Here is a 27,851-nt window from a genome sequence, read left to right on the forward strand (position 1 = left end):
AGGAGCACATCCTCACCCTTCCCTGGCGTGGGGGCTGAGGGCATTGCTGTCTGTGCATCACGCCCCAGCGACCCCCAGAGCAAGGACAGGACAGGTCCCCACCCCAGCAGGGCTCAGGGTAGGAGCACAGTCAGCTGTCAGCAGTCTAACTCTCCTGTAAAGAAATTTCTTCATTGGGCTTGTATTGAAAGGGTACAGAGATGGACACTGCCTTAAGGCATTGGATGAAATCAGATTTGCTGGTAAAATAAAGTTGGGCTGGGGGGTAAAACAAGAAAGGCTTATGTTCCTGCTGGAGGCTTTACTGGGAAACTGAGGAATGCAAACAATACAGGAGCACAAGTCTGCTCAGACCAGTGGAAGCTCCAATGCCCAGCACTTTTAGATGATAAATCTGGATTTTTTTAAACAATGGAAGGGAAATTAAAAAGAACTTAAGCACTGTGAATTTACTGCAGATATCTTCAGTTCATATTTTCTGCCACTGCTTCACTGCACATTTTCTGCTAACCTGCACTGCCAAAATAAACTATTGTAGGTTTTCTGACAGAGACAGTCTAAAAATATGACAGATTTGAAGTCATCTTTGTAAGATCAAGGCTTTGGTTTAAAACCACAGAGAGGTTAATTATAAAAAACCCCTAAAACCTAGAGGCTACAGTATTAACTCTCAGTAAGATGCCAGTTACATTGTGACAATGATGTTCTGAATCAACAGAGGAGAGCTAAAAACGGAGGCTTGGAGTATACAAGCCCCTGTATTCTTTCATCCCATGTTTAGTGGTTGCATAGTGTCCTCCTGACTGCCAGAAAGGCACAATAATTCCACCATTAGTCCTGCAAGGAACTAAAATATCCAAGAGTCTATGTGCTGTCTTTAACGTACATAAAGCTCTTTAGGTCACTCATTATTCCTTAGAGATTCAATTCACAACAGCTAAATAGCCCTTTTAAGAGCAGAGGTAGAAAAAGAAATCCCTTTATTTAAAGCATAATGACATTTTTTGTAACATCCTTGGTGGGCAGACAGCATGGGAGACAAAACTTCTCATTATTCCTGTGCTTTAGAATCCATGCTCCAGGAGGGAATTACCTATCTATACACTCTTTTGATGATGAAATATTTGATCATCTTCAAAATTAAAATTATCCTACAAACAAATGAGTTGCAGAACCTATTTAGCTCCTTGCCAAGAGTCTGCAGGCTTAGCTCTGCCCTGTTAATTATTTGGTTAAAACCTCTCCTTGCCAGGTCAGGGGATGCTATAGATCTGTCCTCACAACCTTCCTCAGTACGGACATGTGGGAAACGTGTGTTTGCCTGGGAAAGCTTTCAAAAGGAAAATGGATTTTTCCCATTATAGGTAGCTTGACTGCATTCAGTGTGGTCACCTACAGAGAACAACCAGCTCATACACCTGCTCCTCACCACAGCCAAAGCTGTGAAGTGAGAAACTCCCGAAGGGGTGCAGACTCACCATCTGCCATCCTGACTGCCACGTGCGTGACTCGCGGATTCCTGCAACCAGCTCTCCCCCCGCTCCTCAAGAGTCAAGTACAAACCAGACAATGTCATTCACAGAGCTTGAAATCTGCCAGAGGATAAAAACTGATGTCCCTGCAAAACAAAATCCAGTTTCAGAAACTTGTCATTATTTGCATGTATTTTTATTGATACAAACTGCAGGCTCACCACTAAAATTCAGACTTTAGGGAAAACATTAACTCTTTTTCCTTCTACATTTTTCCAGTGAGTGGGAAACATACAGTCTTAAATTCCAGTAATTTCTGACACAAGCCAAGGACTTACGTAAGCCCAAGACAAAGTATGGCCCATCATCATATGCCTGGAAAGATACATCAACCATTTGTTAGGGCCCAACTCATTCTCACCTGTATGAAACACAGAGGAGAGCTAACATTTAGATAAGGTAGACAAACCACAAAGCAGTCCCTTGGTAGCATTCAAAGATTTGCACATGGATTTTAAGATGAAGTCTGCATGTTTGAGATAAGGCCTAAAATTTTGACTACTCAGCTTGATGGGAATAAAAGCAAAATCAATTAAAAATACCATAAAAACAAGTCACATAATTCATAAACTGGTCCAACCAATAAGAACCTGATCCAAAATGCACTTGAATCAGTCTCACAGAGAGACACAGTATGGAACATTAAAGAGTATTAACATCCCCCCCAAAGAAACAAAAAACACAAACAAAACCCCTCTGAAGAAAATTTTGCAAGTATTAATTCACAAAACTTAAAGTTGAAAAACTGCATGTTGTCCTAAATGTTGTTGAAGGTAACTTTCTTGCTTATGAAAGGAGTGAATAGAGAAAGAGGAATGAAATTTTTAATTACTTATGCTGCTTAAAACTAAAAAGTGTTTTCCATACAACAAAGCAGCAGCTGCTTCCTGAGACAGTAAGTTCACTAGCAGAGGAGAGAGAGGAGACACAAGCTGACGAATAACAGAGTAGCTGTTAATTTGGGCTGCTCACATCTTTATCTATACAACATGGAAAAGCTTATCCCAAAATTTTCACTTGGAGTAGCACACTGAGCAATCAGTGAACTAGTGGGAGCAATTGGACCAGGATCTTGCTTGCTCCATTAAATAATTTCTAATCCCCAAATTTATCTTAAGTCTTATAGGTTTCATTTCTCATACCACAGTAAACCAGGACACTACCACACATCAATTAATGTGTAAGAAGATAAAACAGCATTTCTAAAAACTTTGCTGTAACATGATTGATTAAAAACCAATACATTTTGTTTCAAAAGAATCAAGGATATGTTTCTATCCAATGATTCTAAATGTTTCAATGTTTTTAAGAGTCCCTGAGTGAGTATATTTACAGCAGAAACTGGAACTATTGGAAAAGGGGAACACCAACAGGATTCAGGCAAATCCTACACAACTCATCCTTTAGCCCTGGCCTTGTTCTCTGGAGTCTCTAAATTACCTTGCTCAAAAGCACAGGAATGTTCAGACTGCAGAGTCTGAACATAAATGCCATGTTTAACACTAGATGAGGAAAAAGATAATCTATTAGAAAGAAGATACAGAGGAGTGCTTGAAAAGATAAAAATTCAGTGTTGGGTTCTCTTTGGAAACAGAAAAGGCCACGTGGGATCTTAGGAATATAGTCAACTGTCAGACATATCAGCAAAGCTGAGAAAACTTTTTAACAGAGATGGAATTTTAGGAGTCTGAGGACATGAAAACTTGCCTGAGTTATTCTAAAATGGAGTTGTCCTTTAAACTGCAAAGAATCCTTTCTGAAGAAGGGCTGCAGTGTGAATGAAGCCAAAGCTGGAAAACAAGGGGACAGCCCCAGTCATTTATTAATGTCAAATATGCTGTCTCATGAATCAGGGCAGTTTGTCTGGTTTGGAAGCCTTACAGAAAGCCCAGTGCACCTGGCTTGGTGAGCTCAGCATCAGGCTTTAGGCTGATCCAAGGGAATAGCTGCATTCTGTGTTTTCAATAGTTAGTCCAGCAAACAATTTTTTTTAAAAGGCTTTTATTGAAGAGCCATCAGCAAACAGATCATGCAGAATTTGAACAATACACAGAATGGAGGGGAGGGAAGAACCCACACAAGGCACAGCCCCAATTATTTGTCACTTCATAAGATGTAGCCAGCACAAGTGTCACATTTGCTCTTCAAGAGAATAGCTTCAAAAGCTTCCTGATTTTAAAAAGCTAAGTATTTGTGAGGGATACACACACATACACAAAATATACTCAGTTTTCTTTGGTAACCACCAGCACAGACAGTGACAGATATCTCAGAATTAGGACTCACAGCAAAAGAAGAAGTAAAATCTTGATGCAGATTCTACATGCTCAGCCAGTTATCAGCAGAGTGAGTCTGGGCCCAGCCCTGACCATTCAGCACAGCACAGAATACAAAAATCCACCGATCAATAAGCTGCTGGAAAACTAGGTACGAAAAAAGTTGTATATTCATTTCTTTTCCAACACCGATTCCAAAGGGTAAGGGCTGGGTAAGGGTTTAGTTTCCCTACAAACAGCACAGCCACTTTCCCCAGCCTTCCCTACATCTCCACCAAACATCACAGTAAGATGTGATTTCTGTTCCCTCATCTCCACCAGCAGAGGATGTCTGAAATTCAGTCACACTGGAGGCAGCAGGAGTTTCACCACCAACACCACTCCCATGTAATCCACTGTTGGATGCACCAGCAGCTGGAACAACTGCTCATTGCAGTGAGGAGAACAACAAGCCTAGAACAGGAACCCATTACTGTGCAGTAAAGTACAGCATTTAAAAAGAGCAGAAGAGGAAAGCAAACCAGAGCAGGCAGCTCAATCCATGCACTTTGACTGGAGTTTATCATCTGAGAATGCTCTCCATCCATCTGCTGCCTGCCTCTCTCATGGACACAAGCCATGGTGACCTGTGGGGCAGGTGAGGAAGCAGGAGGGAAATGCTCCAATGACCATATCACAAGGCCTGGCCCTACTCCCAGCAAAGCCAAGAGAGGTGCAATGGCCACAGTTGCTGCAGCACCACTTCAGTGGCTGTGCCTGGCCTTTTCAATCCACTCCTTCATGAGGCAGATCTCCATGGCTCGAGCTTGCTGCACAGACTTGGGGTCCAAAGGGTTCCGGCTGCGCAGGTCCAGGTGATGGGCTCCATCCGGGATCACAACTGCCACCAGGGAACTGGTGATGTTCTGGCTCACCCCACCTGCAGACCACGGATCCAGGCCGCCATTGCTGTAAGGAGAAACTGTTTCATTAGGGTACATGTGCACGGCCGGCAGCAGCAAGGCTGCAGCTCACATAGACACTTAATGTCTTTGCCCACCCCTCTGCTAAGAAGCAACTTTTTGACAGAGGTATGGACCTATCAGCAGCTTAAGTAAGGCTACACTTCTCATTAATTATCTGCTAATTCAGATAATAACCTATAGAAGTGCAAAAGCCTCTGAAGAGAAATCTGCTGCCGCCTGTAATTATCACTAAAGTCTCAGGTTTCCTTCTACCAAAACATGCCCAAACTCCCAAACCAAAGCACTTCACTTTCCTTCTTCACAATCTGTCATAAACAAATTACTCACTAGTCCCTTAAGAGCTGAATTTTTAGGAAGTTCTACCTTTTGCTATCTCAGATGAGTGCCAACCTGGTTTTGCAAAGAAATGCTTGGATGGTTTGTTTGTGCCCTGACTTTAATAACAACCATATGAAAATGAAGATTACATCCCTTAACTGTCTAAACTGACTCTTCCTCTGTGACAGGGCAATTTAATACCATTTACTCCCCCTCCTTCCTCATCCTAGATCAATTTCAAAAATTCCTTACACTATAGATATGGCTCCAAGAATAGAGCAGGCCAATGGCTCAGCTGGGAGAGAGCTTTCCATCTCCTATTCCTAGCTTTGGACTTGACCCAACAACCCCTACTACATCTTATTTTCCTTTACTGCAATGACCTTCCCACACATGGCCCATCTTTCTGCACAAAAAAAGCAACATTCATGTACCTGTGGAACTACACAAACCCAGATCTGTTTCTCACTTAAAACACTGGACCTGCCCACAAAAGGACATGTCAGGGCTGTGGCATGAGAGGGTAAATTTCTAGAAGAAGCTAAGAAATTAAAACATCCTTGACACAGAGATATACAGTTAGAAAAATACCACAATGGTAGCACCAGAAAATAACAGTAAAATAATGAATTTTTTAAAAAGCTTTTTTGGAAATAACTAGAAGTAAAAACCTGGGGTCTAAACTAATATTTTACTTGTTTCACCACTGAAAAAAACCAAAACGACTAAGTATCTTGAGTCTCAGTAGTTCTTTACTTTCAGTGATTCTAAACATGACTTAGGACAAGAGAAACATTTTGTATCTGCAAAACAAAAAGCATTGAGAGCTACCCAATAAGCCAAAAGCACTGGATTTAAAAGGTCACCTGAATCAGCAGAGCACATTGGCAACAGGGGAATGAGTTGCTGAGGCACTCAAGATGCACATGAACTTGGATCTTTTGGTCCCAGTCATGTGGAAACTAAGCATGCCACAGGCTTTTCTGTGAGCTTCTGGCTGCATCCTCTGCATCTCCTTCCAAAGGATGGCACCAGAGGCACTGATGCAGTTTGGGAAGTGAAACTTGAAGGGAGTGGGGATGGAGGGCTCACCACAAAATCATAAATCTTTACAGTTTTTGCAGATTAAGATCATTCCAACTGGAATCAATTATTTATGTGTTAAAACTAAGCAAGCATGTAAGTACTCAGTTGCCCATCTCACAGGACAGGAATTTCCCAGTATAAACCAAAGAAGCAAAAGAAGAGAAAGAATAAGTAATTTCTTTCTAGCAGTGGCCAGGCAAGCAGGACTTCAGCAAAAAAATAGTGCAAAAATCAGCATGTTTTCAATTAATATACTTCCTTGACATCATACATAGGGTTCTGCCTATCCCACAGCACACAGTTCCCTTTCCTATATTCTCTTCAGCCCTTCTGTCCTGCCCAGAAGTTTTACACAGTTGTAGCAGCACTGTCTGTGCATCCTTTTTTAACGTGACCACCCTCCACAATTGTCATGCCTCCTGTTAACTTTTTTCTCTAACCTTTTCTCTTCAGAAACACATTGTTCTGCCTTCTCTTCTCTGCCTCCATTCCTTCCTTTAGTGCTAACAATTCTCCCTTCTGCACAGAGCACCAGAATCTCTTAAAACAGAGCCTTCACTTTCTGCCTCTCCCATGCCAGTGCAGGACAGGATACGTGGGTGCCTTAATTTAGAAGCCTACAACTCAGGTGTGATTCACTGAGATTGAAAAATCCCATTTTTAGACTGTGCACACCAAATTTCATACTGGCTGATATAACCTGGGCCGATTTTGACTACCACAGTACACTGATGATGAGACACCACAACTGCTACAAGCTCTCTGCCACCACATGTACGAACAGTATTAAAATGTCTCTTCCCACCACTGTGCAACACTTCCACAACAACTGCACAGCATGTTCCAGTAAGAGGAAGGAAAATTGCTGGAAGGGAAAGGGGAAATAGTGTTCTGAAACCCTCAATTTCCTCAGACTAGTTTTAATAACTAGAACGGGCAAGTACCACCTGCCCACAGCCTAAGTAACCACTTGCACATTGCATAACTCCAGGAAGATACCAGAATGGCAATGGGATTCCCTGAATTAATCCCACACAGTACAAACAAGAGTGTGACTGTGCAGAGTGATGTACTGCTCACAGAGGGAGAAGCAGCAGCAGCACCAGTTTGAGCATCCTGGCCAAATCCCACTGCGTCTGGATAAATCCACCCTACAGTGGTTCTCTTTAGATGGAGTACTTTTCCCTTCCTGTTCTACACTGTTGTGCAAGTTGCCTGTCACTTGAAACACAGTCCTTTTCACCCCATAGGGAGCCACATCCCCTGGTAAACACTGGGATGTTTTTTGTAAAGCACTCTGCAGTGTTTGAGGATAAAAGGCTCTTATATAAAATGTACAGTGTTGACAATGTATTTGTTTGAAGAGAAACATCCCAGCTTGAGATCCAAAAGCTTTGTGTGTACAGCACTACTTTAACATTCATTTGGTTGCTTTCAGGCTTTTCTCATTTCCAGCTCCTTCAGCTGGCATAAATTCTTAAACACTTATTTAGATTTGTTTGTCTATTGCTTACAAAGCAGATTTCTACTGTACAGAGCTGTGCAGCCTTGGAAATAAGCAACACTCTGCAGAAACTAAGGGAAACCAACAAAATTTTTTTATTAAAAAGTTTTCAAAAAAAGGGTGGGATTTCTCCCTCCAGAGTAGATATCCTGCTGGGACAGAAACGGCAAGAAGCAAACAAGAGGAAAGCAAAAGGCCTTTGCAGCCAAACAGACTGACACTAACAGCTGTGATCCAGAAAATAATCCACAATTCAAGTGAGAACTTCCTACTTTTAAAATGCATACCTATCTTCCACATCCAAAAGACTAATTCTGAGCTTGGTTTGTAGAAATGGCAAGGTGTTTTATGTAAAGACCTTGTAAAATTTTAACCAGAACACCAAGGAACATCCAGGAGCTTCCCACAGTGGGCAATGGGTACAGCAAGTAAGGACTCCTGAGGTCTCAATGGGTTTGTGGAACACCTCCCTCCCACATAAGAACCTGATGGATAGACAATACTCTCCTAGATCACCTCACAGCACAAGTAAAACCACATGAACCTCCCTTTAAAGACAGCAGAGTTTAATCTCAAAAATCAGGGAAGTGAAGGCTGAATAGAGGAGCAAGCAGCATGGGCTACTTTTTTGTGCTAGACTGAAACATTTATTTCACTTTTTGTCCACATACAAGGGTGTTTCAGACAAACTGTTGTTGTATTACCAGTATTTCTTACAAAAATAGAAACATCTTTGTATCTTACATAAGTTTGTTGAAATTTGCCTAAATGCCACTAAAAGAAAGAGCTGTTGGCAGTAACAGAAAAACTCCCAGTTACTTCCCGCTCTGTTCTGTATGAAAGGGAAGAAGGAATGCAATGCCAGCCCCTTCACAAGGCTATCACTCAGAGCAGTAATTTTGGTGACCAAGATTCTTACAGCTAGAACTCATTTAGACTTTCCTTTTGTGTGTAAAGCAACAGTGCTTTGGGTTCATAAAAGTAGGAATTTACCAGCATGGGAAACCTGGAATTTGGCCACAAGGTAAGAAGGAATCCACATGGAAAGATGATGTTTGGCAGAATCCCAGCTCAGATTCTTCTTTTAGAGTCACACAGGCAGTAACAGAACAGTTGGCTTCTTTGGCCACTGCAGACTGACCATTTTACTCTCAATAGCAACACAAAGCATGCCCATCATTTATTCAGCTGGAGAGCTGGAGACAGATCCCTTTGCTATTTGGAGCAGATTCTCTACCCAGGAAACCCAAACTGGTGGAAGACTCTAGACCATCAGTTGAATCGAGGCTTACCTGAAGATGATGTTGCTGTGTGAACTGATGTTTTTTCCTCCATACATGGAAAGAATCCAAGAGAGGCGAGGCCTCACTCCCCACATCCTGTAACACTCATCTGAAAGTGCATCAAAGTCCCACTTCTGAGGCTCAAACATGTCATGGACACCATCTGTGCACAAGGGCATCACCATCTCAGTGCAAGCCTGAAAGAAAGGGCAAGTCAATGAAGTATATTCTGAGGAGAACATCCAATAGCTCTTACTGCATTATTTAAAAGGCAGGCTCAAACAGCATTTGATCAGTAATTACTACCTAGCTGTCATTTAGGTTGGAAAAGATCTTATACGACTGAATTCAACCATAAACCAGAAAGTGCAAAGTCCACCTCTAAACCATGTACCTAAGTGCATAATATCTTTTAAAAACCTCCAGAATGGTGACTCCACCATTTCCCTTTGTAGCTGTTTCTGTGCTTGACATTTTTCCTAATATTCAAATCTACACCTCCCCTGGTACAACTTGAGTCCATTTCTTCTCATTCTATTGCTTATTACTTAAGAGACAGAACCCACCTGCCTACAATCTCCTTTCGGGGAGCTGTATAGAGCATTAAGGTCCTTCTTCAGCCTCCTCCTTTTCTCTAGACTGAATACCTCAGTTCCCTCAAGCACTTGTGCTCCAGACCCTTCCCCAGCCCCGTTGCCCTTCTCTGGACATGCTCCAGCCCCTCAATGTCTTTCTTGTAGTGAAGGGCCCAGGATTTGGGGTGAGGCCTCACCAACCAGTGCTGAGTACAGGGGACAATCCCTGCCCTGATCCTGCTGGCCACACCCTTGCTGATAGAGACCAGGATGCCACTGGCCTTCTTGGCCACACGCTGGCTCATGTTCAGCTGCTGTTGACCAACACTCCAGGTCCTTTTCCACCAGGCAGGTCTACAGCCACTCTGCCCTCAGCCTCTAGCCCTGCATGATGTTGTTTTGACCCAAGTGCAGGACCCACCACTTGGCCTTGTTAGACCTCATACAATTGACTGCCCTACACAACTTACAATTGTCTGCTGAACATAATTTTCCAGTCTATAGGAACAGCTGGAACTCAACAAGTAGCTAGATAATGAAGATACAGTCTAAACCTCCTGGGAAAGCTGCTTCTCTTTCCTGCCTTGCCTTCCCCACTACAATCACACTTGGTTTGTGACTATGTTTGTCATCAGTACATCAATACTTCTGGCACAATATATTGACAGCTAAATGACAATTCTCATCAGCTCTAAATTAAAAAATCACCACTGACTTGCAACTTATAAAGACTGGTGACCATACCTGGTAGTACCAACCCAGTTCACCCAGACTCTTTGTTGCAGTCTGCGACACATCTAAGCATGAGGCCTCTCCTGTATAATTGTAATATAAATTTACTGCCTGGAAAACATTCTGCAGCAACAATTTGTCAGAGAGACTGGGATCCTTCAAGAACTTGCAGACTTCCTGCAATGAAGAGATAAGAAGTTGTCTCAATCTACAGGAATTAAGTATTAATACAGGACACCTGGTAGGATATTCAAGTCTTTCCCAAGTACAATCAGACCATTTCCAGAAAGTGTCTATGAAGTTATATACCCTGATTATCACAAAATGTAGTATCATATATGTGTAGTGCATGCTACTATGAGGAACCTGTAACTTTGTATTTCTTGACTAAAAAAAAATTTTAAAAAACCCAACAGTGCCACCTTAATGTTTCACTCACCAAATTTTTCAATCCATTTCCCATACTTTAAAATAGATTATATTTAATAAATAGTATTTAGTACCTCTGTAATTAAAGACAGTACATACAGATATCTAACAAAGAAGCTTCAGGTATCAACTGGGGTTCCCTGCAGTTTGATGTAGGCAGCTCACAAGAGAGAACAGATTAAACAACGTACATACAGACATACATGCATATATATATATATATATATATAGCTACTCATTAACATTGGAAAAGACCTTCAAGATCATCAAGTCCACACCTCCCTCCCCCTTTCTTGCCCTCAGAGTCCTAACAGGGCTACTGTTTCAGAAAATGAAGTATCTTAACAGCTTATATGGATCAGATTTCATACATTAGTATTGTCCAGATGGGCAGTGGCCTCTTCTGGGTTAGGTTTATAAGCAGAAATAACTTTCAAGGTGTTTATTCTGCTCTTTGAGACAGCCACACAGGACAGATTCATTTCCCTCTCTCCTCCATCAGGCAGCTCTACACAAGGGAAAGATTTTATTTTATCATTAGCTGCTGCCTAAAATACTTATATCTTACCTACCTCACATAGTAACCCAAAGTCCTGCAGGGAAATTCAACCAGAGTCTTAAAAGAATAAGAACACTCCAGGGAAAAAACAGAACTGCACAAGCAAAGGCTTGCAAGTGTAAAAAGAGGTTCTGCTTTGAAAAGGGACTCTGCAAGGAATATATCTGTGGAGATCCACATTTTCTCTCACTAGTTTTCCCACATCAAAAAGGACATAGGCTCAAAACTTGTTCAGTTGCAAGCTCTGTCAGCTAAGTCTCACATCACAAACCCTAACTGCATGTGCTTTTTGTGCAGCATTTCTGCTACTCAAGAACAGCTCTGCAGGACAGCTGAGGTTTCTCAGTCATCCCTGGCACTTTTTTTCTTCTGGGCTGTTGATATAACCTGTAAGACCTACAAGGGGCAGTTATGCAATAAACCAAGATATGTACAAGATATTATCTTGGTTGTCTTTTCTCAGCACATTGCTTCTATGGAGCCAAAAAAATAAAGGAAAAGGTACAAGCTAGGAGAGGAGGAGAGAATTAATTAAACCAAATAGTCAATTCTACAAGATACTGATTCTAAATTACCTGTATAGGCCAAGCTGGCAGAGGCTGCAAGAAGTCAGCTTTATAGGGATAATTCACCATAGCCAAGTTTACCCATGTTTCACTCAGCCAACTTTTCAATACAGCAGCATCCTGAAGAGTTTTTAAGGGGCTGCACAAATGAAATGTGTTGGACAGCCACTGCAAACCTGCATCTTTAATAAATTAATAAAACAATATTTAATGTACTGTACAATTAACATGCATCAGTTATGCTGCTACTAAAAAACATTTTCGCTTAGCCTAACTAATTTAGTGAAACTATTCCACACACATACAAGCACAGCACATCAAATTTTAGTCAGCACCTCACTACAACCTCTTTTCAGGTAGTTGTATAATCACAAAATCACTTAGGTTAGAAAATATCCTCAAGTCCAACTGAATCCCTGTCATTGAGTTCATAGTGACTGCAGTAATTTTCTTTTCCTGAATGCCTCATTTGGCAAAGTACTTTTTGTATAGTAATCACTATCTGGTCTATTTTGTCAGAAGGAATATTAGCCTTGAGGTTCTGATTTTAAGTCTGTCCTTATCTAACCTTAGGAATGTTTGGACCTGGATTCTGCATCCCACCAGGCCTGAAAGAAGTTTGTAATACTACAAAACAGGCATTTAAAAGTAGTGCTAGATTAAAGTTTTCAATACTAGGAACAGAGTTTCAAAAAAACCCAATACATACACAGGTGAAATTCATAACACACTCCTGATCTTTACTATTCTTTGAAAAAGCACTGGTGAGGTCTTACCTGTTGAGGAAAGGTGGTTAATAGCATTCCAGGAATTCCGGATGCTCTCTGAGCAGCCCTTGCCACTCTTTTTGAAATCATTGGTCACTATGCTGAAAAACGTGCCACATGGAACCAAATCACCAAACTGCCAGATTGGGGCAGAGGCTGCCAGAGCTCTGCAAAGGGACATAAAAACATCCTGAACCCCTGCAGAAGGGACTTCCATACCCTCCCCAATAGCCACCATCTAGGCAGCATTTTTAATTCAGCTTGGACACTGTGCTCTAGGTGAACTAACCATAATGCTGCAAAATTATTCCACAGATCTGCATGCAAAAGGCTGACAGAGGATGTAAGTCTTGGACACCGGTACAATATCAGCAAACAAAAGGCAGAAATTCAGACTTGATTACTTTATTGTTTTTTATTCTCATCTATCAGCTAGGTCCTTCTCACTAGGCATTGTGTGAACTCAAATGAAGAGAGGCCCAGTCCATAAAAATATACTTTCTAGCTTGTTTCCAAAGGTACTAAAGAGATTAAAGATCTGCCTAAAGTCTGCAGATGCTAAAAAATTAGGTGCCAAGTCAGTGTTCATGTGTTGTTTTCACAAATCTAACAGATAACTCTGACAAAATACAGCATCCAGTACCTGCTGACCAACAGTTGCCTTTGTTAGGCAAATAGAGCCTCTTCCCAAATTCAAAGTAACTTGAATTCTCCCAGCACTAAAAAATTCAAGCCAGCTTGAATTATGGCACTTCTCCCAGAGCAATAATATTTATAGCACAGAAGTAACAAATGCCTGCTCTGTTTAAGCAGGAGGAGCACACTCACCCAACCACCACATGGGGATACTTCATCCTAAACCAGGCTGCAAGCATTCCTCCATAAGACCCTCCAATAGCTATGACTGGACTGTGCTGGGCTCCTGCAATGGTTGTCTTTAAGTATTCAACAAGTACTGCAAAGTCTGCCAGAGCTTGTTCTGATGTCAGGTAATTGAGATGCTTGGAATCCTGAGAGAAAGAAGGCAGGTTATGGACAGCACAAGTGATTTCCAGCAACATTCTTTCTATTCCCCACAGCAGCTACAGCTAAAATCAGGTCTACAGCTAAAATCAGAAATGCAAATTGTGTCTGAGAACAAACGAAATATTCTTTGCAGGTGTCCCTTGAAGCACTAAAAAAAAACTAGTTTGGTTTTATTTTTTAACCCTAGAATTGATAGTTACAAAAGAGTTATATATTACTCAAGTTAACACTCAATGCCCTGGCAAGAATTAAAACAATGCAGAATTATGTTTGTATGGAATACATTTATTAAGAAGACAAAAGATGACACTTACGCTGAAAGACTCATTCCCAAAGGGCAAAGATTCTCCATAATATCTATGTTCAGCAAATACCAACATGGCATTAAGCTCTTCAGCCACATCCCACATAAAACCCTGGTTGGAGGAAAACAGACACAGGAAATAATTGATTAAAATGGTTTAAAAGTCTCTAGTTTCAGTCTAGTGTATTCCAATTCTTTGATTAGAAAGATATCACTATCAAAATACCACTGGAAAGAGAGAGTGCAATTTGGTTTTAAGGTATCACTTAAGAAAACACACAAAACAGGTATCAACCCAGGGAAGGTGATATATACAAAGACAGTATGTATAATTCAATGCTGCGAAACATTAAGTATCCTTGTTTTGTGACCACACAAAGGAAATTTAACAGAACTCCTATGCCACAAGCTTAACACCCAGGAAATAAAAAAGGCTACAGGAGAAAAGCATGCATTTGACCTAGGACTACATTACAGAAAACACAAAACTTGTTTAGCAATAAACAATAATCTAGAGCATTGCAATACAGTTATTTTCAACTAATAAATAAGTACAACTTGTTGATAAGAGTTTGTTACCACCAGCTATGAGAAGAAGCAGACAGAGATCACTGGCTGGCAGCACAAAGCATACAAGCAGCTCTTGGTGGCTCTGAGCTGAGCACATGCCACCTCCTGTCATGTTACTGGACTTTGTTTTGAAATGGCTGAAAAATACCCACACACTCCATTCTGCATTTTTATCAGTCAGGAAGTAAAAACTTCCACAGGTACTGTAGAGAACAAGAATTATCTGGCTCTGATTTCCAGTTTTCTTCACATATTTTTCTAAACATGAAAACCTTCCATTTTACTTGGGGACTCTAAAGTACTAGGATAAATTTAATTTGGCCCAAAATTCTGAACTGTTAGCTCAGGGCAACTATGGTGTTTCCTCTAGAAATTTTCTTCACAGCTCCAGGATTTTAATAGAAGTGTATCCCTTCCTTGGTTTGTTTGGGCTTCAAATAGGACCCTGAACCCCCTTAAACTTTTTCTGTGCTTTTGTTCAGCTTCCTCTTCCTCCTATAACCATCACAGCAATCATTACAAACTTATCCTTCAACGCCCTTCTGTGAATGTCTTCTTGCTCCTCCTCACTTTTTCAGCATGCCCTTACTGGCAGGCAGGACTGCAATCCCACTGTTTCCCACCTACCGTGTTGTTGCAGAACCACTCGATGTCTCCTTCATTGCCTGTATAAAACAGAATTGGTCCATTGTCCTTCTTCCAGTACTGATCTGCTACCAGGTACCGCTGCTGGAATGTACGATTTTCATCAAACCCAAAGTGATCAATCTGGAAGAACAAGCATCAGCAACACGGTCAGAAGGCTAGAACTGATCCTAGAGCCCACTGGGAGTGCTGACAGTTACTTAACAGATTAAAAACGTCATTAAATTAATTTATATTCCTAATTCATCAAATTATTTCTGCTTTGTGAAAAAAATAGCCAAAATTACAGGTGTATATACTGAAGAAATGCTCTCTTCAGGCATTAAGAAAGAAAATCCACGCCCCTTTTATAGCATCCTACTGAACAGATATTCTAAATATATTTAGGAAGTCGGAAAAATCTGCTGAGAGGTCAGAAAGCACCTCCTGCAATAAAACTGTATCAACAAGTTAAAAGAGTCATCACAGGATGTTTTGAGTCTCAGGAAAACCTTACTAGCCTAATTATTTTAAAAACCCAGCAAACTAAACAAAAAAACTCCAAAACAAAACCAAACAAAAATCCCACCTCTTCTTTCTCTCCTCCTGGCATAAGAATTAAATTTAAACAGATTCTTGTTAGAAAGTGTTTTTATTGTTTACCACTGCTCTACAAATATTGCCAGCCTATATACATCATACCCCTTAACCTAAATCCCACAGTGTTAGATTTATTCTCTCATTAGAAATTCAATTCCTAAGGTCATTTTTCCCCATCTTTTACTCACACTGCTTTGTATTCACCATCCACCTCAACTCTTTCCTTAGAATTCATCCAATTTACTTTTACAAGTAAATTGCTTTTACAAGTAACTCCCTGCACAGGCATAATCTTATTCTGGAATACACATACAGGCTTTTACTATGAAATATAAAAGAAAAAACACAAACCAAACCACAGAATTACACCAGAAGACCTATCCTACTTAATTACCACGTTTTCACAATTTTTTACTGTTTTTATTCATCAGCTGAAGATGACCTGTAGCTTCCCAATTTTGACTTTTATCAGCACATCAATCCACCTTCTCCTGTTCCTGCTGGTGGTAACAGGCTGACATCTGCTGGCTTGAGGATCTCTGCTCACCCATCCCTCTGCCTTCACACCCAAACTCTGCCACACCTCTCAGCTGCTACAGGAAACAGACTTTCACATTCTCTGTTTTGGGAACATCTGTAAGATAAAGCTGAAGAGCAGCAGATTGCACCCAAATCCAAGCACTTGCTGTTATCACAGTAACCTGCTAGGTGGATTCCTTTAGGCAGCTCAGAAAAGCCTAACGCTTGACCTGCAGGATCCAGCTACTACCAGGTACTGACATTTGTTTTGGGTCAAAGAGAGCACAGGAACTTATTTCAGATGCACAGAATGTTGCAAAATGTCTTTTCTTAACTCCCTTAGAGGTTACTCACTCTTGGACTCAGGCGGGAGGATTGCTGCAGCTCACTGCTACAACAGCAGGAGGAGCAGATGGAGGTCTGTGCATGGTGTGGACAGACAAGAGAGACAAAGTCTTTGCCTTCAATAAGTAACTTCAGTGACTGCTTCCAGACCCAAATAAAACTATTTTAAGTACTTTCATAGTTTTCCACAGGGAGGCCATTTGCTCCTTACTCGTAAGTACATGGTGATGCTATCAGGGCTCTTTTACTGAACTTCAGTACTGCCGACACACGCTGGGCTTGTTTGACACTGACAACTCACCTGCACAGCTATTAATTTTAGTTTCACCTATTAAGAATGATTCAATGCAGAAAGGCAGAACAAGGTCAGCAACTGAAAATGTCTCTGGTCATAAGACCTTTGGACAATTAAGGAGAGCAATCAGTTAAGGCAGATCTAAAAAGTCACTACATAGTTGATAAACTCCAACACTGTTAGAAAGTACAACTAACAAATCTTTTTGTTCCACGTCTGTTTGTAAATGGGAGAAATTATTTTTCTATTTAAAATTTCTTGTTAGGCTGCTTGCCAGAGATAGGAAAAACAGGCCCATGTGTCCTGCTTGCCTTTTATGGAATCATCTAAAATTAAATATTTAGATTTAGAACTTGATTCTGCATCCTTCCTGCCTGAAGCCAGAGTGCCAGCTAGAGGACTACACCCCAAAAAGTATTCAACTTTCCTAACTACAAAGATATATACCAGTGCAGGCAACTTAACATGCAACAGACAAAAAAGAGTGCACAGGGGAAAACCAAAGCAAAAACAAAAAAAAAACCTAAGCAAACAAAAAAAAAAAAGAAAATTTTTGATACCAGGCTGATCTTATCCAATGGGGCATTGTGCAGAACAGATTCTAAACTGTTCCTATTTCACAGGAGCTAGAAAATTAGAAGAGTGATACTCCAACATGTACATCTTTTCCCAAATTATGGCTGGTTTTCTTTAGAGATGTGATTTACTGGAGTTTTCCTCTGATGTGATCTGCAAATCTGCTTCCCCAAAACAAACGGCAAAATTACAATGCTCTAGTGAGTCTGTCTTTCAAAACTAAGAGGGAGAAAAATACAGGAATTTAAGCTCTCTTTTGGTGATTTTAGTAACCATGTTGATCAGAGTCATGATCCTCTGTCTTGACTCTGACACGCTGTACACTCCCTCACTGCCATCAGCCATGTTATTCTTTCCCATTCCTCCCTCAATCTGTAGAAATTTGATACTCCCACAACAGCTAAATTGCCTCTGTTCGTCATACAAACAGCACATCCAGCCATGGACACATGCAAGATCCCAGGCAGAACAAACACAAATCCAGACTTCTCCAGGGAAAAAAAAAAAAATCACAAGTAGCTATTATTCAGCTTAAAAGAAGAAACTCCTCTAGTTCTAGATGATGGGGCTTCGTACCTTGTATTAACTTGTCTTTTTAAGGGTAAGGCATAAAACATGAGTAAAAAAAAATCCAAACCAAACCAAAATCTAATGTTTGTTAGGCACTCAGAAAACATAGTGTCACAAATGCTGGTTATTGCCAAGAAATTAAAAGAAATTCTAAATCTAGAACATCAAAACACCGCGTGCAGGTATCCCAAGGAATATCTTCTCACAAGAGTAAAAACTGTTAACATTTTTCAAGCCAGAGGGAAGAAGCCCAAGAATCAATACAAAATTGTGTGGTGAAAGGTTTGGACACCCAGGGAAAGCTGCAGTTGAGGAACAGCAGATGGAGCTGTTGTGTAGCCAAAGTGCAGCAGGAGCATGCAGGGCTGGGCACAGGGGTGCACAAGGGTCTCAGTCAAACAATTGCTTTATCTCACCATTCTTTATAGACCAGGCATGCAGACGGGTAATAAACTCCAGCAACTGTGTGATGCCTACTGTAGTACGAAAATCAAACAGGTATTTTTATAGCTTTTTTTCCTTAAGCAGATGACATTAAAAAGTTTAACCAGAAAGGTTTTTTCCCCACTCTTACACAAATGAAGATAAAAGCAATGACTTTTAGAAACAGACTAAAACAGCAAAAAGGAAAAAAAAAAATCTGTTTCGTACACATTTAAAATACCTAACTGCTGGTTAAAACAATGGTAATGGTATACCGGCAGATATGTGGTTTTTCCAATTAAAATTCTCATAATTACAACTGTGTCCAGGATGTCAGCAGTAAGTACAAGGTCCTTAGCAATCCTAAACAATTTTTAAATTGGCCCTGCTTTGTGTGGGAGATTTGAAGAGATGATGGCATAGTTCACTTCTAAAACGAAACTATTCTAGAATTAATGCAAACCAGTTACTCAGCCCAAAGTTCTAAGCTTCTGTAAAGAGGACTATGTGTCAAGTTTGATAAAAACAACAACACAGTCATGATCAGTGATGCAACAGAAATGTTTTACAGATGAAAGTATGATCTACTGACACAAGAACAGTCATTCTGATACTAATAAGAGGAAGGATAAAATTAGAAAAAGCAGCACTGAAGCTCATAAGTTATGAATAAGTTTTTAAGAGAAATTCTTGTCAGCAGAGGCAGGCAGGATGGCAAAGTGAACAAAAATTTCAGTTTCACATACAAAAAACCTTTGTGAACAATGCTTGATTAAGAAAGCCTCGTATTTTCCTGCACACCTTTGAGTCCAAAGACTCACAAAGCATTTGGGGAAAATAAAAGCAAACATACAGCAGATGGCTTGGAGGCAGGCAGCTCTGATGGAAGTCTGTAGGCGCTACCCAAGGCAGGGCTGCTGACAAACATCAGTGGGCAGCACAAGGCATTGAGCCCATGAGGATGATGAGAGCACCAGACTGAAGGATCAAATCAGCAGCTTTGACTTGATCCTTCAGCTCAGAGAAACTTTCTACAGAGAAGTGCAGCTCATCAGCTCAGGGTGATGCACCTTCCCCAGACTGGTTTACTGAACAAACTCACACTGGGAGGAACAGTGCCCTGGTGCCTTCTGTTTGAACTATGGAGCACCTTTCTGTATCTTTATCTTATAAGTGCACATGTACCATGTGCTTTTGTTAAACTCTCAAAGATTACTTATCTCAAGGTGGGTTTTTTGTAATGTGCTTTTTTGCTATTTTAAAAGTCCATGTAAAATAAAACAAGCCACTCTGTCACACATCTCCCCTGGGAAGAGACAAAAAAGGCTCAACAGATGTTAGTTATTGTACAGATGTTAGCCTGCTTAATGTACTTCTGGAAGTATTCAGGAACTCGGGCAATGAGTAGAGTACAAAGACAAAACAGGACATGTGGGCTAAAACCCACTTCCTTCTCAGCAGCACCTTAAGGTCATCAGTAACTACAGAGACAGGGCAGCAACGCCAAGCCTTTACTAAAAAAAGACTATAATTCACAGGGCAGTTTTTAACTAAAAGCATCTAATATCATTTGAGGTGGTAAATCAGCATCTGCTGGTTTTATGCTTTTGGGTTTCTGGCAAGATTGTGAGCGTCTGAAAGCCTTTCTATGATGCCTTGAATTTTAATCCTCTATGCAACAGCTTTGTTTTCCCAAATTCGATATTTCATGTGAAATCAAGCCAGTTGTTTTACTGGTGAGAAGCCAGGAGATATAAAGTTGTGCTTTACTCTCCACATGTCCATGGAGCAGTTTTGAGGGCTCATCCTGTCTGAATTATTTCCTGAGGACAGGAAGATACAGGATAGCCTGAGGATATCCTCCTGTGTGAACAGCAGTGTAGAACTCAGACTCCTTGGGATTTCACTGATGTGTTTCTATTCCTGCTTTTACTCCTGATGGGCTGTGAGGGACTCCAGTTCAATCAGCTGGCCCTATTAGTTTTGTTTCCTCTTATAACCTTTGCTTCCCCTATTCAAATTTGAAGTTCATTAGGGCAGGGACTTTCTTGTCATGTCTGTATAACAAAGGAGGAGGGGGTGAAGACAGATTTTGTTGACACTGCCAGGACTGAGGTTTCATCCCACCAGTAACTGCTAAGATTCCCTGTTTGTCCTGCTCAGTGCAGGAAAGGGAGGGGGAAAAAAGACCAAAAAAAAAGTCAAGCTTAGCTTTGTTTCATATTTTGAATTTTAAATGCAAGGATTGAGGTGTTTCCTTGCTTTCAAGGCTGATAGTTGTGCAAGGAACAGCAGAGACTGAAGATTTGCACCCCTCTGTTGAAATGCATATTCATTTAGTGCTCTGTGGAAGAGCAGGGAGATGTAAACTGCACCTCTTTGAATCAGGCTGTGTAACCCACTATCTGGAAAGTCTCAGACATAAAGAATACCAGAAATTTAAGAGACAGGATCATAGCTTAGAATAACTGCTTAGGCTGGAACAACACCTTTAAGACTGAGTCCAACAATTAACCCAGCACTGACAAGCCCACCCCTAAACACATCCCCAAGAAACCACATCCACACAGATTTTGAACACTTCCAGAGGTGCAATTCCACCACTTCCCTGGGCATCCTGTTGCAGTGCCTGACAAGCCTTTCAGTGAAGATTTCCTGCTATCCAGTCCAAACCTCCCCTGCTGCAACTTGAGGCCGTTTCTTCTCATTCTATTGCTTGTTACTTGAGACAAAAACCCACCTCCCCACAACTTCCTTTCACAAAAGTTGTAGAGAGCATTAAGGTCTCTCCTCAGCCTCCCCCTCACCAGACTAACACCCAGTTCCCTCAGCCAGCCCTCATCAGTTTTGTGCTCCAGACCCTTCCCCAGCTCTGCTGCCCTTCTCTGGACACGCTCCAGGCCCTCAAAGTCCTTCTTGCAGGGAGGGAACTGAACACAGGATTCAAGGTGAGGCCTCACCAGTGCCCAGTACAGAGGACAATCCCTCTCCTGGTCCTGCTGGCCACACCATTGCTGATCCAGGCCAGGATGTCACTGGCCTTCCTGGCCACCTGGGCACTGCTGGCTCCTGTTCAGCTGCTGTCAGCCAGCACTGCCAGATGCTTTTACCCTGGGCAGCTCTCCAGCCATTCTTCCCCAAGGCAGTAGCACTGCCTAGGGTCGTTGTGACCCAAGGGCAGGACTGAGCACTTTGCCTTGTTGAACCTCATACAACTGGCTTCAGACAATGGATTCAGCCTGTCCAGATCCCTCTGCTGGGCCTTCCTGCCCTCCAGAAGACCAGCAGCTGGATTTAACCCCACTCACCGGGCTTAGCTATCCAGCCAGTTTTCCACCCAGCAAAGAGTACGTTCATCCAAGCCAAGACTGACTCTGTCATGGTCATTTTCTACAAGCTCCATAATTCAGAGGTTTTGTTGACCAGATTTAATTTTATTTGTTAATCCATCACATTTACCAAACCATATGGATCACAACAGACATGCTTTTTGACTATAGTTTCCAATTTCTATTCAACTACTGCAATGGTCTAGGGCAACTGTTACTAAGATTTCCTTGACTATAATGAGCTTCCAGCCAAATATGCCCCCAAAGCAAATGCAGGCTTAGGATCCTTGTAATAGAAAGAATTTATCATTGCAACTGTTTCCTTGAGAGTACACTGGTCTTTGATAACACACATGGGTTAGTGACAACCCTGGCACTGTAACATTACGGATGGACTTGATGAACTTAAACGTCTTTTCCAGCCTAAATGTGTTTATGATTCTACACTTCATGTATCTTTCTGAAGCTTCTCTTATGATGCAGAAATCACAGCACCTGCTCTTCTGATGATGTTTAAGGAAGTCTGATTTTTAGCACTGATTTATCTCTTCAGTGATTAAAACACATGAACAAGGAAAACTTCAGACAGGAACTCTACTCCTGTCCTGAGTCACACAGTTTGGACAGGCACTTGAAAAGACCAAAGAAAATTTAAACAGCTACAGGATATGCTGTAGGAAAGCACCAGGGTACTCAGGTCAGCCCTTGTTAGAAACAAACAGTACATGATGAAAGGTTATTTTTATGTCGGAAGCCCAACCAGTTAATGAGAACACAAACAAATTGATTTCAACTTCCACAAACCATTAATAGTTTTGTGCTGCAATTGAACCTCCAGATTCTGCTTACCATGTAAAGATGAAGTCCATAAACATGTTTAGGCTTTAAAATCCTCCAGCAGACACAGTGAAGATGCTGTTCTCTGTTAAAACTCCTCCATTTGGAAGGAGAACTACCCACAGGCACTATCAACATTTTCTGTCCCAGACTTGAGAGTCACAAAGCTCCAACATAAGGGGGAGAATGGGTGACCAAGGCAGGAATCTCTTCAATCAGCTTTACTGCTGTCACTCCTTAACCAGTCTCCATTCTCCTGCCACCTGGTTCTTTTCAGAGCAATGCAGAGGCTTGTGCTGCTCCGACTCCACCAGCTACACAATTCTGCAACTAACTACTATGGCAGTAAACACCCCAAATGTTCACATCATTGATTTGATTCAAGGTATTATTTTCCTGGTGATATTCTTCCACAGGACAAGGGATGGGGCAAGGCATGGGGAACAACCAGCTCAGAGCCCTTCTTCACAAGGTGTGATTTCTCAAGGCTGAAAAAAGAACAAAGATGCACTACACCAAGAACACTACAGCAAGAGCGAAGTTACCCTTTGCAAGGTCTCTCAGACCCCTAACAGGCTAAGGCCACTAATTTTTTCCATGTGCCTTCCAGATCAAATTACAAATCCATCACATTCAGAGGATTAACTTCAGAGGAGAGGAAAAAATTGGATGTGAAATGTCAATATGTCACAGATTAAGCAGCATAAAAGCATTCCAGGCTTTTTAGGAGTGACCTAAAGTTCTATGTAGGACTAATTGCTTAAGCAAAAGAATTTGCAAAGTTTCATCTTCTCGGATGAACATGGTTCTCATTTGAAACACTTCCTCAATTTTTCTTTTTTTGTTTAAAGACACAGGGAATAAAAGCATTTCAGATCTAGGATAATATTTTTACTTAGTCAAATTAAATATTTAAACCAGCTCTACCCCTACCCCCAAAAAGGTCTAGAACTGTCTACTTTCCTAAACATTTTTAGAAGGTTTAATCCAGGTTGCAATTGTTTTATTTCCCAGATTTTCACAACTACAAATAAATTTGCTTTATCATTCTCCCAGACATAGTTCAACCACTATTATTTGTATTATATTTTCTATTGCTAATCCTAGAAAAGAGGATCCAAGGAAGTAGAGATGAACAATGACAGCAAACAGGAAAACTGTCCTGCCGTCTATCCAGATAATATCCTAATTAGGCAGAGCACAGACTAAATGACAACAGCTCAGTGCAGAGATGGCAATTTATCAGTATTAAAAGGCTAAATGTTTCATATGTGCCACTGTGGATCATGCATTTAGCAGCCACCAATTCTGATCAGCACTGAGGTGGGGGGAGAGAAAATGCCACAAAAGAAAGCAGGAAAGCAGCAATTACTTCTACAGCCCTTATGCAATAGCAGAAATACCACGTAGCAACTGCTACTCTGGCAAGCTTGCAACACCAAGGAACAACTTCTGCTTGCAGGGCTGCAAGACGCTGGTAGACAGGATGATGGGGAAACCAGCAGCATTCAGGGAAATATCATCTGTGGCTCCCTGCACCATCAAGTGTGTCCATACTGGTAATCAGAGGGAAAGGACATCACACAGTATCATGGCTCCATGGTATCCCATGCAGGTAGGCTTTTCAGTGAGCCATCTCCTCTGCAGGAAAGAGTCGCATCTCAAATTTCACTCTACAAGCACCTTTTCCAGCTAATCTTCACATAACCACTTTGGCTTCAAGCCTGACACAAGGGTGAACTTGTACATAAGCTCTGTATCTTGGCTGCAGATGTGAGCAATGGGAAAAGCTGTTACATCAATTTAAAGTTAGAAACAACAGCCCACAAGGATCAGAAGCTCTGTTCTGTGCTCACTGTGTGTGTTTAGAGAACAACAACCACGCACAGCACACCTGACAGCAGCATTATAACAGCATCAAATATCAGAACACACTACATGCATGCTAGAGCTGAACGAAAGCATGAGTCAAACTAATAATTTAAAATAAAAAAAAAGAAAATTATCCCATTACACCACAGGCAAAGGCTATCTACTGACTGTGCTTAAAAAAAATGCAACTCCTATTCTTCTGTGTTTATTTAATTCTCTGAATTTACATACCTGGAAAACAAAGAAATTAACCATTTGCAAGTATTAGTAAGATGGCCCAGTACAGCCTGGTTTACCCCATTAAATTTCTTATAAGCTTTACTGCTTTAGATATAAAATCCAAATATAGGATGTATGAAATAAACCAATAAATTTGGTTTTTGAAAGCCTAAAATGAAATAATCAAGTGTGACTTTTGGTCTCTCACCAACTTGGCAAAATGCTACAAATTATCTGCACGATCTACAACAGCTTCTTACGCTGATGGCTGGTCTTGATCTCCTCAAAGTCACATGAATAGATACAGAACTCATTAGCATAAAATTTCATTTTGAACTTCATTTTCCTCCATATCTCCCCACAAAAAAAAAATCAGCTCTGAGACTCTGCTTCAACTTGTAGAATCTCATGGTACAAGCCAAATTCAATGGAGGTAACAGGAGTTCTCATGCACATCTGGCTTAGGAAAGGCTTGCTACTTCAGCCACAGGCAGTTCTTACTGTTTTGTTCTTTAGACTTTAATCTAGACAGTTTATCAGAAATCTTTCAGTGGCCTAGTACAGCTTTTAACAATTAAAGCTAGTGAGATATGCTCATTTTTAGTGAGACAGCAGTGATCATTGATGTTTTTTGAGTCACTAGTATTAACTGCTCACTTAAAGGAAGAGGCTGCAAGTTGTGAGGAAATTGTTTCCTGATTAATTTGAGAAGCTGATGTCTGCATTGTGACCCCACTGATAAGTAGTGCATAAAAATAAAATTTCACTGACAAGCTTTAACAAGTACTTCCCCGTTTTCCTGTTCATGGAGTAAGAGCTATTGTTTCTGGTTTATAGCTTACAGTTCCCATTTTAAATCATGCTATGAAATCACAGAGTAAGAGCTGCCAAGTACTCCTGTACTACTTGATGAGTAAAACACATTATTCCAAGTAATTCACCTCAGAGACAAACATCAGCACCACTTCTTCTCTAAACACCGGCACAACTTTTAATTGGTACCAAGGGGCTCTGTAAAAAGCACTTTGTTTTTTCCTTCACCAGAAGCCAAAAGGGCTATTGTATTACAGTGCCAGGCATGAAAAACAAACCCCTCGTAACCATTCCCAACATCTGTTACTATTCTGAGACACCAACCTGAGTCACAATAAGATGCTAAATAAGATGCTAACCACAATTAAAAATTATAACCTCAACCCATCTCAGTGTCTTCCTAAGCAAGTTTCAGACCTATGATTTAAAACTATCTCATTAGGTTTAAAAAACATTTATATCCATTCTAATGTTCACATTTTCAATCGGGGCTTTTATTTTCTATACTTCAGAACTTTTGTCTGTAACAGAAAACAGGGTATTAAAGACTCCTGACAAAGCCAGAAAGGATCAAATTGCATTACTTTTTAAACGTCATCACTTTGAAGCTTCAACATATCTTCCTTTTATGTACACACAATATGAAATGTGGATGCATTTCAGAGCACAAAGATTTGCATGTGAATTTATTATGAGATACTGACATCAGTGTGAAACCTAGGAAGTTATGAAATGCAATCAGAATCCTTCTTTTGGCAGGGGTGACACAACTGACATGTATTAGTTCAAAAGACAATCTGATTGAAGGACCACACTCAGTAAGTTGCTGAATAAAAATTAATTTGTACTTGTTACACTGGTTCTTAGACAAATTCATAGCAGTTCACAAACTGTGATTGAGGAGAAGGGTTCCTCAGCACAGTCTCACACAGCCATCAATTATCAAATTGAGTGAAGAGACACCATGTCCACTCTCCTTTCTAAGATGAGTTTGTCACTGAGAAGCCCTCAAATATCAGCAATTTTAAGGCATCATGCTCTCAGCAGTAGTGCATATAAAGCACCACAAGTCCTCAGGCTCTGGTTTTTGAAACACTGGTATGTGTACCAAAGAAAGATGTAAAGGTACAACACAAGGCTCCCCAAAAGTCAGAACTGACTGACTCCAGACCCTTCTCAGTATGCTGTAAGGTTATTTCTGCTTGGGTAAATGGAACTAGATGGGTCTTGGATGCCTCACCAAGTCATTCCAATGAATTTGAACTGTGGTCACAGATCCAGCTGCTTGCAAAGAAGCCATCCCAACAATGGTGATCCTGATACAGCTCTATATATTCTACACATCATTCTCTCTGTCAAGTTCCATTTTGGATGGATTAATTTAACACACAAATCACAACTAACTGTGTAACAGGCCTACAAAAGTCACATTAGTACCTCAGAAAAGCTATAAAGGAGATAATAATCCCCAAAACGATAAAATTTGTTAAAGATGTGGCTGATGGCACAGTTTCTCCTTCAAGGGCCATCTCCTCTTCTAGGTTTGCATGAGGTACCTTTTCACTGGGGTAATTTCACTCATACATAGGAGGAGTAGAGGGCTGAAAGACATCAGTCACTTTTGAAGGGACAGGAAAAGAAAAAAAAAATCATACCTCCAAGCCAAAATAATAAAAGTTATTAAATACATACACAGATCACCAAACAAGGTAAGATCACACTGACACAGGCACTGCTTGACTGATTTCTCAATGTTCTAGACTTTAGCCTCATCATCACAGATGTCTGACACTTAAAGTGGTAAACAGGAGGAAGTTCAATGCAATGAGAACTGAACTTAACTCTGACCCTGTTATTTCCCCATTTTTATGAAAACAGACTTAAATGTCATTGATTCACAGTAAAAGTTGACACTAGACCCTCAAACAATGTTACATGTCTATAGACTGTCATGCCCAGAGGTTCCAATGTGCAGCAGTAATAAATTATTCACAGTGATCAAGAAGTAACTTTTTAGGCAACAAATCATGTAAGGAATCTATTTACACTTTCAGAGTTTTCTTCTGTAGAAGTATTAAGTATTAAAAGACTTTATTTTAAGGTATTTTTAATATTAATAGGTATAAAACCATTTCCTTTGTAACAGCATGGTATTTTGCCATATTATGAAGTATTTTTTATATTGAATACTTTTTAGATAAATTATTTCAATTTGTGATGAAAACCACCAAAGAGAGAAACAAGAATCAAAGCAGGAACCTTAGCTAAAAAGAAAGACTGGCAGCAAGGAACACAAGCAGGTAATTCACGTCATAAGAAATATAATGTAAGTAATTA

At 40.6% G+C, this 27,851-nt stretch overlaps 1 protein-coding gene across 1 annotated transcript in view; it reads right to left on the bottom strand.

Annotated features, from left to right (window-relative positions):
• Window positions 1–1,652: 1,652 nt before the first annotated feature.
• The window catches only part of PRCP (prolylcarboxypeptidase), a 29,315-nt gene continuing 3,116 nt past the window's right edge, over window positions 1,653–27,851 (bottom strand). Inside the window, exons 2-9 of the mRNA XM_064409599.1 lie at window positions 15,120–15,260; window positions 13,933–14,034; window positions 13,421–13,602; window positions 12,602–12,759; window positions 11,835–12,007; window positions 10,284–10,448; window positions 8,974–9,161; window positions 1,653–4,756 (exon numbers count right to left, since the gene is read on the bottom strand). Of these exons, the coding sequence (XP_064265669.1) occupies window positions 4,552–4,756; window positions 8,974–9,161; window positions 10,284–10,448; window positions 11,835–12,007; window positions 12,602–12,759; window positions 13,421–13,602; window positions 13,933–14,034; window positions 15,120–15,260 (1,314 nt within the window). The 3' untranslated portion in view covers window positions 1,653–4,551. The remainder of the gene's footprint in view (window positions 4,757–8,973; window positions 9,162–10,283; window positions 10,449–11,834; window positions 12,008–12,601; window positions 12,760–13,420; window positions 13,603–13,932; window positions 14,035–15,119; window positions 15,261–27,851) is intronic.

Source organism: Passer domesticus, chromosome 2 (genome assembly GCF_036417665.1).
Source record: "Passer domesticus isolate bPasDom1 chromosome 2, bPasDom1.hap1, whole genome shotgun sequence".
NCBI classification, from domain to species: domain Eukaryota; kingdom Metazoa; phylum Chordata; class Aves; order Passeriformes; family Passeridae; genus Passer; species Passer domesticus.